The 10664-nt window shown below is 46.9% G+C and overlaps 1 protein-coding gene across 2 annotated transcripts; it reads left to right on the top strand.

Annotated features, from left to right (window-relative positions):
- Positions 1–2108: 2108 nt before the first annotated feature.
- Positions 2109–10657, top strand: ADAP2 (ArfGAP with dual PH domains 2). 2 transcript variants are annotated; one of them, XM_074607885.1, is made up of 10 exons: positions 2109–2357; positions 4000–4130; positions 4818–4909; positions 5042–5127; positions 5468–5577; positions 6257–6403; positions 7192–7275; positions 7675–7737; positions 9000–9077; positions 9675–10657. In XM_074607885.1, exons 1-10 carry the CDS (start codon positions 2267–2269, stop codon positions 9891–9893), a joined length of 1101 nt encoding a protein of 366 aa, XP_074463986.1. In that variant the 5' UTR covers positions 2109–2266; the 3' UTR covers positions 9894–10657. The 2 variants fall into 2 exon arrangements, with proteins under 2 accessions (XP_074463986.1, XP_074463985.1); XM_074607884.1 differs by lacking the exon at positions 4000–4130 and having other exon boundaries at positions 2268–2357.
- Positions 10658–10664: the final 7 nt, after the last annotated feature.

Below are 10664 nucleotides of genomic sequence, written 5' to 3'. Positions count from 1 at the left end.
TTAGCAGAAAACGCCTTTTCTTCTAAAACATGAACATCAGCTTCTGGCAGCTTGGAAAGGAAAAAGGCAAAACCCGTGCCTGAATTCAGTGAAACCAGAAGTAAAAAAGCCCTGGAGTTTCACAATGACTCTACACCCTGTTTAAGCAGTAGTTATTGCTAAGTGTACAATAATTTAAATACAAAAAAACCCCAACAAACATGTTATTCTTGTTGAAATCTCAGTCAAGTTTCAAACTTTTCTTTCTTTCTACTGTCATTCCAGTATTACTTTCTAGAATGCAAATGAAGTTGACATTGTTCTTCAGTCTCATGAGTAATATAGAAAAAAGCAGTTAAGCCTTCGTGTGTTCTTGCAAGCAGGCACTGTGTTAATACTAATGCCGAGTGGAAGTAGGAGGATGGAAGGATCCCTTTACAAGCAGGACTGTCCTCAGTCTTTGTAAAAGCCCTGAAACAGGGTAAGATGTATCTTGAGGACTGGGAAGGACGTGTCCCTTGCAAATCGCAGGGAGACCCTGAAGCTCAGCCATCCGAGTATGAAAAATGTAAGAAAAATCATGGGGCTACTCACCAATGCCGGGTTTCTCTTTTGGTGGTGGGCTTATAGGTTGTCTTGAACATAAATAACCATTTTGCAAATGGTCATACAGATTCTCTTTTATATTTTACAGGATTTGTAAGAACACCACAAAAATTAAGCTAGCAAAAGAGCTTCAGTGTGTGGCTTGTAAGAAAATTATCTCTGGGGAAAATTAAATCCATGTTTACAGTCTAGTATACAACAGTTCTCAAAGGGTAAGTGCTGAAAAGAGAGCTTTTACGTAGCTGGTTGAACAACTCAACTTTTCAGATATTCTGCTGTGGTTTATTTTATGATGTCCCAATATTTAAAAATAAATAAAAGGTATAATGCTATTTAGTGCCTGAAAAGCTGGAAAAAATGTGTTAGTACTTTCAGCTGATAATACATCTCTAGTACAGTATTTCATCATCTGCAAAATAAGTAACTACACTGTTTTGGCAAGATTATACGTAAACTTTACTAAAGAAGAATGGCCATGTTATAGTGCACTACAGTAATGCAAGTTAACTATGCAAATTAAGTTTAGCTTGAAACTACTAAAATGCAAAATATTTGAATATCTCTTAATCTATTTCTGATTTAATTAACCTTCTTGAAAATCTTTCCCTCAACTGAATTTTTTCTCTTGCCTTTTTCTTTCCTTAGATAAACTGAATATTAAGTCACAGACTTTTTGACCTTGGCTTTATCTTGAAAGAGGGACATTTTCAATTAGGCTTTCGACATCCTATATGCTCCGTTTTCCCTAGGTTGAGTGGTGCTTACGCGATTTCCCCTTGCAGGGCTGTGGTGGCACACGGCTCCTCAGAGGCTGCGCTGAGCCCTCGCAGGGTGGAGGAGCTCCCCTGCCCTCCGGGGTACCTGTGCCATGAGCCATCTCTGGTGAACGGATGCCGTTCTGTTACACAGCAGGCTTTTTAAAATTAGTTTTTTCGAGACAAACCTGAGGTGGAGTTGAGACAAACCTGTGGGTGAGCCCTCCTCCTGGAAGCAAGACCCTTAGTAATGAATTTCATAGAATCCTAGAATGGTTTGGGTTGGAAGGGACCTTAAAGAGCATCTACTTGCCTGGGCAGGGACACCTCCCACCAGCCCAGGTTGCTCCAAGACCCGGCCAACCTGGCCTTGAACCCCTCCAGGGATGGGGCAGCCACAGCTTCTCTGAGCAACCTGGGCCAGGGGCTCACGGCTCTCACAGTGAAGAATTTCTTCCCCATACCTAATCTAACTCTTCCCTCTTTCGGTTTAAAACCGTTACCCCTCGTCCTATCGCTGCACTGCCTGATCAAGAGTCCCCTTCCCACCTTTTCCACAGCAGATGCTTGCAGCTCCTCAGGAGAGGCCTCTCCTACCTCGACTCGGTGCCCAAGACGAAGGCTGGCCTCGTTGTGACGGGCGGGGACGCCGTGCTGCGCGGCCCTCCCCGACTCGCCTCACGCCGTACCGGGGGCCGGGGCGGGCTTTCCCTCCCCCGGGCCGGCGCCGCCCGCCGCGGGCCTTGGCGCGGGGCCGCCCCGCCGGGGGAGCCACCACCAGGAGGCGGCTGAGGGGCGGCCCGGCAGCGCCCGCCCCGGGGGCGCGGGAAGGGACGGGGCGACCGGCTGCGCCGGGGCTGCGCTCCAGTTCCTCATTTCCCTCCTGGGGCCGAGCCTCCCTCAGAGCTCCGCGCCCGGCACCGGTGATGGACCGCGACCGCAACAAGTCACTGCTGCTGGAGCTGCAGAGGGCCACCGACACCGGCAACGGCCGCTGCGCCGACTGCGGGGAGCCAGGTAAGGGGGCTCCGACCGGCAGCACCCTCAGCCCCGCTCCCCTCGCCCCCCGGCCCGGGCCCGCCGGGCGTGTTTCTGACAGGAGGGTGCGGGTGAGCGAGGGACCGGCCGGGCCCCTGGGGCTGTGCCGCCTTCTGTCCATCCCGTGTCAGCCTCCCGGGCTCTTCCCCTCGGTTCTTGAGAGCGGGGCCCGTCGTCGTCTTTCACTTCACGTACCGCAGAGGCGGGAGCAGGTGGTTTCCCCGCCGTCCCGCTCTCGGAGGCGGCCGTTGAGGGGCTGCTGGGCTCCGGGCTGTCCCGACGGGGCTGCCCTCCGCCGGGCAGGGCCGAGGGCGGCGGCGGAGCCCCGCGGGGCGAGGGGAGGCCGGCGTGAGAGAGGAAGTGGCCTCGGCGCCACAGCGGCTTCCCCGGAGTTATTTGTAGACAGTGCGGTGCACAAGGCCGGGGGACAGGGCGCGTGGGGTGGCTTTCTAGCTCTGAGGGGATGTGATGAGTGTCACAAAGATCAGCAGAGGGCTGGAGCAGCTCTGCCTTGGGGACAGGCTGAGAGAGCTGGGGTTGTTCAGCCTGAAGAAGAGAAGGCTCCATGGAGACCAGATAGCCCCTTCCAGTACCTGACGGGGACCTACAGAAAATATGGGGAGGGACTTTTTACAAGAGCATGTAGTGATAGGATGAGGGGTAATGGCTTCAAACTGGAAGAAGCTAGATTTAGATGAGATCTGAGGAAGAAATTCTTTCCTGTGAGAGTGGTGAGCCCTGGCCCAGATTGCCCAGAGAAGCTGTGGCTGCCCCATCCCTGGAGGTGTTCAAGGCCAGCTTGGAGTAACCTGGTCTGCTGGGAGGTGTCCCTGCCCAGGGCAGGGGAGTGGAACTAGATGCTCTTTAAGGTCCCTTCCAACCTAAACCGTTCCACGATAGTGTCTCTGCACTGGGGTTGGCGCAGAGAAAGGCACCAAAGAGCCTGCTGGAAAGCCCACATCAGGCTGGCACCCTGCATTCATTTGAGGTGGCAGTCACCCTCACCGAACCAAGCAGTCAACCGGTAGCCTATAGCAGCTGGAAGAAGATGACAAGTAGCTTCTGTTTGCTGTGATAAGGGAGAAGTGGAGGGCAACATGGTGAAAGTGGTGCTCTAAGGAAATGGTCATGCTAGTGCACTCAGAACGCCTCTAAGCATCGACCTTTCAAGGCTTCTTCAGCGGATGCAGCAGCAGGCAAGAGCAGGAGCTTTCGTGGGCAGCGGACTCGAGCCCTCACTCTGGGTGGTTGTACTCCATTGTCCTCTTAGTAGTGCACACTGTCTGCAACTTCCTTAGATTGTTAATTCAGCAACAGCGGTTTTCAATGCAGAACTAATAATTAGCTGAGCTTTTACATTGCCACTCAGCTGCCTGTACGGTCACATTAATTTTTAAACAAGTAGTCGGTGAAAGAGCCTACAAAGGCAAGGGATGCATTCTTCGTTGGGGAAAGCAGGTGCTGTTCCTCTGAATACAGCAAAGCGACAGCCATAAACAATGGGGAGGGATTTGATGTATTATGTGTGAAGCTTGGCTGTACATCAGATGTGCTTTTTTTGCCCTTGCCAGTGGCTGTGCCTTTTCCCATGTATCACTTCATTCTTTGTGTTTGTATCTAGATCCAGAGTGGGCTTCTTACAAACTTGGAATATTCATTTGTTTAAATTGCTCTGGAATCCACCGCAATCTTCCTCAAATCAGCAGGGTCAAATCTCTTCGGCTTGACTTCTGGGAGAATGATCTTATAGAGGTACAGGGGAAAAAGCAGTAATTCTCTTACTTTTCTCCGCATTTCATCATAACTTACTCTGCCTCATAATTCCTATGTCATCCACCATGGACAGAGGAACAAAGCCACACAGAACCAAGTTAACTCCATGGGTAACTTTAGGGGTTTTTTTTGTGACCTACTTAATCAAATTACACTGATAAGTGACCGCGTTTCTAACAGCCTGCAGTGTATTTTTTTATAGCACACAGTAACTCCTCACTGTGGTTTAGAAGCCCACAGATATTTCCAGATAGTATGTTCTATTCTGTAATCAACATACCCTTCTTAAATATTGGTTCAGCATCTCATTTTCGATTCGATTGTGCTAATAATATAATCACAGTTAATGTCTAGGATGAGATTAAGGTATAGGGAGATCATAAATAGTTTTTCTCCTCATCTTCCTTTGTTATTTTAATCAACAACACAATCCTGTGTTCCTTCCCATCTGGTTCAGAACTGTAAATACTAAAAGGCTCAACCACCTAAAAAGTGCAAACTATAGTGCCGAGGGGAATTTATAAACGTATGTAGAGATGCACTGAGAGTATGCTGAGACTGAGCAGAAAGTGCAGTGCTCCTTTTGATACAAGTTTCATTTTATGTTCATGACATGGTATTGATTTTGTAGTTGCACACCTAACTGTAATTTCTTTTATATTTCAGTTTATGAAGAAGCACGGGAATCTATGTGCCAAAGCTAAATATGAGGCAAAAGTCCCTCCCTACTATTACATCCCCCGTTCCTGTGATTGCTTGTAAGTTGATGGTGTATTCACTGCTGCAGACCTTTACAGCTATTGAACTACTGCTTTCCTCTACAGGTCTCCGGTTGGTTGGTGAAAATAGAGTAGAGGCAGATCAGCTTTATCCATGTTTTCCTCTTTCAGGGTTTTAAGAGAGCAATGGATTAGAGCTAAATATGAGCGTGAGGAATTTGTTGCCACCCGAATCTGCCAAGATCCTTGTTCTGCAGGTAAAAGTTAGGGTTGTCAGGGAAAAGGTGTTAGCCTTAAGGCCAACAGCACAGTATTCTGTTGGCAACTTTGAAGATGTTTAAGGTTGGCTTGTCATATTTGAACTGTTGGATGTGCAGGCCTTGCTTTGAGTCTAAGTTTGAGAAGAAACTCCTAAGAAAAGGCACTCAGACAAGCGCAAGGGTGTATTCAGATCTTACAGTTCTCTAGTTCTCCACTGATTTTTTCATATGAGATAAAAATTCTCAGATGGAGAAGAGACTTGAAACTCACCATTTAGATAAACAGTCCTGCAATTGTGCTGCCCTTCTGCGATGCTTATCTTGGTCCGATCTGCAGGTACCCGTGAAGGATTCCTCTGGAAGCGTGGGCGGGAAAGCAGACAGTTCCAGAAGAGGCGGTTTCTCCTGTCTGCAAGGGAAGGGGTGATGAAGTACTACACCAAAGAAGTGAGTTCCTCAGCCAGAGTTGACCGTAGGTAGCTGGTCAACATCCATCCTCAGACCCTGCTCTTCACTGGCAAAATCCAGCATAAATAGCTTTGTCTCTAGTTTTGCAGCCAGGCCAGTCTGTGTTTGGAGCAGCCCAAATGTTTCCCCATTAACATACGTGATATCTTAGGCAATTGCTCTTTTGGATTTAGCCCTTATCCTCATCCCTTATCTTAACCCTGCAGCCTCTTTTTGCATAGTGAACAAAGGAAATGGATACTGGCAGTAGACTAGGAAGATGAAGAAGAGATCTGTTAGCAGCAGCTGTTACCTCTTATGTTACCAACATATTCTCTCATCAGCTGCTGCAGCATCATTGTCAACATGTCTCACTTCTGTTGGAGAGTGTGGCTAATTGTTCTCCGACTATGAGGCTGGAGATAGAACCCAACCCTTTCAAGTCAGACACATCCCTCTCAAAGAGTGACCCAGTATTTGTCAAGTAAAGGGAGTCACTCTTTGTAAGTGATTTTATGTAGCACGTAATTAAGGCTTTATATTTTAGGTGTATCTGATATTCACATATTTTAGGATGCCTGCTTTCTCTTCAGTACGGATCTAGTTCTCATACAGCTAATCTGTCCTCCATTACCTTCCCTGAGAGCCCTTTAATACGGTGATGCTTTTCATTTCACAGTCCAGAGGTCCAAAAGCCATTATCAGCATTGAGAATCTGAATGCGATGTTCCAGACAGAGAAAATCCAACATGCTCATGGGCTGCAGATCACATACCACACAGATGGTCAAACAAGGAACCTTTTTGTCTATCATCAAAGTGGAAAGGTGAATAGCACTGAGATTTTGGAATAAGCAAGGTGCTTAGACGTTGGATCTATATTTTGGAACAGACACCCTGTTTCCGCAGGATCTGGTTTTATTTGAAGTCAATATGACTTGTAGAATACAGGAAGTTTCAGAATTTGACACTAATTAAACTATGACATCTTGCTCCTGTGATCTATTGGGGTATATACTCAACTTCACACCCTGAATTTTTGATCTTTAAGGTCCCTTCTAACCCAAACCATTCTATGATTCTATGAATAGTTTTAAGCCTTCAGTGGGGCACATACGTAAATATCTGTAAAGTAACCGGGTAATGATTTTATACAATTCTGTGGTTATATTCTTTGAAGCCTTCTTGACATGCATAGAAAATATTGTTGTTCTGCATTATTTCCAAGCAAACAATGATAATTTTAAGAAGTAAGTCTACGGGTTTTGTTAAATTTGTTTCTTCCCTTGCCATAGTTCTCAAGTCTTTCTAGGTACAAAGGTTTTTAAACAATCCGTAACTGAATCCACTGAAAAAGCCTGTGTATGCAGACTTGGGTGACTGTCCATGCTCAGAATGTCTGGGACCTCCCAGGAGAGGGGCATTTTTAAATTATTTTGAAGGCTTAATGTTTTTCATGTGTCTGGGACAGGTCACTGACTCTCTCTGTCCCATGGGGAGAAAGCACATCTTTGCAAAGAGGTCACAAGAAAGGAGAAGGGCATTTTGGAGAGGCAGCACTCTTACTCCTTCTTGTTATTCTTGTCTTTATGTTTGTATTTGCTGTTTTTCCTAGGAGATTGTTGATTGGTTCAATGCCATTCGGGCAGCACGTTACCATTATCTCAGAACAACCTTCCCAACTGTCCCTGAGCCTGAGGTGAGAACTGAACCAGGGCTTGAAGCAGTAATCTGTGCAAACATAGCATGGGAAAACATTTTCGCACTTCTTCTGCCAGAGCCAGGTGCTCAAACAGCAGCATGTGGGTCTTGGGAATGGACAGAAGAGGTAGAAGGAAAGGCCACACTGGAAAACATGCAAAAAGGTAGTCAACATTTAAGGCCAAAAGTCTCCATATGGTCCTTTTAAACTGTAATCTTTCAAAAATCTTACGTTCCTTCTTATTTCAGACTTCCCCTTACTGAGCAGCCAAAAAAAAAACCCAGACCCTAAAAGCCAAAATTGGTGGTGATTAGCTTTGACAGAAACAGAACAGGAAGGCAAGCTTAAATGAAACACCTTTTTTTTTTTTGTGTATGTGTGTTTGTGTTCTCCTAGCTCATACCCAGGATCACAAGAAATTATGTCAAAGAAGGATATATGGAGAAAACAGGACCAAAAGTAAGTGCATACTTGCCAGTACACAAACAGGCTTATTCCAGATGGAGAATATTTGCTAATTCTGTTTACTTCTAAACAATTTGTTGAGTGACTATATGCTTCCTGGGTTGATAAAAGACACTATATTCCAGCCTGTTGTGTTCTCTGGGGTCATGTTTTATTTTGTGTGGAAAATAAGACCTGGGAAGAAGAATTCTCCTTGAAGAGTAAGCAAGATGGATTAGCTGGCAGTGGACGTGCAAAGTCCTGTTACGCAACACTAAATGGATTGCTGTATCTGCTAACTGCAGCTCCTGCTAGAACATCACATCACATGCTGGCTCCCCTACTTCCCTGTTTCTCTTAAAGTCAGTAGCACATAAGTTGCATCTGTTTATAGCAGCAAAGTATGATTGAGCAAATTCTCTGCAGTGAAGCCTATGGTTTGGTTTGTTTTTTGGGAAAGTATTTGGGTCGCAACTCCTTGGAACAGGAGAAGGAGATTTCAGGCTCTGCTGAAGGAGGAGATAAAGATCTGAGGTCTTGTTTGAACATTCCCACTTCTTTGTCTTGCTCTCCTCCGAGTGAACCACGAGGCAAAGTCCCATTAAAAAGTTAATTGGTGAAATGCTGATATTGAGTATGCTGGGGGTTTGGCCATGCTAGTGCTCCAAAACATCTTCCTACAGGTACTTGCGCACAATACTCGCAGCTTCAAGCATGGAAGATTATGTGTTTTTTCTCCCGAGGCCTAAATTCTGGTCAAACTGAAGTGAGCCCTAGAAGAGGACCCTTTAGTTCAGCACAGAGGAATGAATAGCTCAGGGAATGGTCAGATGAGTGTAGTTGATGGAATTAGCACTTTTTAAAAAAACTACCATTTGTCCCTACCCACAATGCTAGGGACAACCCTCCAAACCAAAATGCTGAAATTCTTTGCACACTCTCCATTATCGCTACTGGCCCAGGGATCATTCTCTGCAATGCTTTCAATTAATCCGTTTGATGCAACTTTCTTAATCCTGGTAATTTCATCACTGGTAGAACCAAACTTCCTTGCCTTCCCCAAAGGATTGTCACTGAATACAAATCTCTAGCGTGAACCCAAGGAGAGGGGAGCTGAGGGCCACACACAGCAGTGACTCGCCCCTTACCAGTTATGGGGATGAATGAAACTGAACTCAAGCTCTGAGTCGTTTAAGCAGTCCAGGGATCTGCCTTGAACAGGCCAAACTCCCCTTTGGGACTTTGATCTTTAAAAAACTTCTACCATCTCCTTGCAGCAGAAGGAGGCCTTTAAGGAGCGCTGGTTCTGCCTGGATTCTCAAGAAAGGAACCTGATGTACTTTAAAAATCCACTGGTAAGAGGAGTGTTCTTCACTATTCCACAAGCCCCTTCATGAAGTTGGGTGGGGAGGAAGGGTCTCTTCTTATCTGGCTCTTCCAGTGGCTGCACAAGAGTAAAGCAGGCTCAGTCTCAAGAGCTCATCTCCCTTGTCAGTGGATCTCCTTGAAGCTGAGCTGGTTGGGAACTCTGGCCCTTACACTGGCTGTGGGGAAGATCTAAGTCTTTTAAAAGTAGCTGCTGCTGCCTGTAGTGTTTATAGCCCACTCTCTCCCAGCCCAGTTGCCATTGTGCCTGTAACCTTAGGCAAGATGAGCAATATGCCAATAACGGAGGGTTGGGGGCCCCAAGATCCTGCTTCCTAGTACTGCTCTAGCCATGAGAATATCCTTCCTTGCTCCTTCTGAACACCCACCAGTCCCTACCTCCTCCTCCTCAGAACGCCCGTGAGTGTAAACAAAAAAAAAGCCCCAATGTTTCCTGTTGCCTGTCACCAAATCGGCGTCCCCTTCGCACGTCCCCAGTTCCTCCTCCATGTCAAAGGATAGAACAGTGTCTGATGGAGCTGTGCTGTCCACTGGCTAATGGCTGTCTTCTGCATCCTTCTTTCTAGGACGCATTTGCACAGGGCCAGGTTTTTATTGGAAGGACGGATGAGGGATATGAAGTACGAGCTGGCTTGCCCCAGGGAGTCCGGGTGAAGAAGAGGAAACCAGCGATCACTGTGGCCACGCCAATGAGAGAGTTTGTGTTTATATGTGAGAACGACAGGGAGCAGCGGGAGTGGATAGACGCCTTAAATGGAGTCATTGCCCAGCCTTTGACTGGTTAAGACTAGTGCTGAGTTCTGGTGAACTGCACTTCTTGGGCTCTGTTCAGCACTGCTCTGTGGCCTCTTTCTGTTGGCAAGGATGGTGCTCGAGGCTCTGCAGTGACTCTAGTGCAAAGGGCTTCCTTCAACAGCCACGGGCACAGGAAGGGGGGCAACAGAGAAATGAGTAAGAGAGAGCGCAGATATTCACAAATTGTCTGTGCTCCTGTAGAACTCTGCTTGAAGTGCCTCTCTCTCCTGCCCTTCTCTGCTTTTGAGCAGAGGAGGCCTTGCCAGCCTGACATAGGGATGAATCATCCAGTGTTGTCTTATGGGAAAAAAACAAGGTCAGTGGAGAAAGTCTGACCCCAGAAGGGCTGGCATGCATTGCCTTGAGGACTCCTGCAGGTGCTCTGAGATCAGGTCCTCCTTTTCTTGCCTTGGTCTGATGTCGGAAGGACAACCCAGCCAGTGGCATGTATCCTGCCAGTGAATGGGGTCATCTGTTACATGAGTACATAGGGACAGCGACCAAGAGGCAAAGGTATCATCACCTGTCAGGAAGATACAGGGTATTCTGTTGGAGAGATCTAAGATACCCGTTCATGCTGGAGTCGCTGGATGTCCTTCTCAGGGAGGAGCAGAGTCAGGCAGCTACACTCCACCTGGCTGCAGCTCCTGTCCAGAAGGGGACATGGTGGTTTTCAACAGAGTGGGCTTGATGTCTATTACAGTGTTACATTTCTGGCACAGTAAAAAATAAAAGTCAAGTGTGAATTGTGGAGAATACTG

This window comes from Larus michahellis, chromosome 14, assembly GCF_964199755.1.
Source record: "Larus michahellis chromosome 14, bLarMic1.1, whole genome shotgun sequence".
NCBI classification, from domain to species: Eukaryota; Metazoa; Chordata; class Aves; order Charadriiformes; family Laridae; genus Larus; species Larus michahellis.
This window is presented reverse-complemented; position numbering and strand designations above follow the sequence as displayed.

Bases quoted from the DNA above. Each gene is read 5' to 3' on its own strand.
- ADAP2 (XM_074607885.1), top strand. From the start codon at position 2,267: ATGGACCGCGACCGCAACAAGTCACTGCTGCTGGAGCTGCAGAGGGCC. The intron at 5,578-6,256 runs GTGAGTTCCTCA...TTCATTTCACAG, and splicing joins TGAAGTACTACACCAAAGAA to TCCAGAGGTCCAAAAGCCAT. The intron at 6,404-7,191 runs GTGAATAGCACT...TGTTTTTCCTAG, and splicing joins TCTATCATCAAAGTGGAAAG to GAGATTGTTGATTGGTTCAA.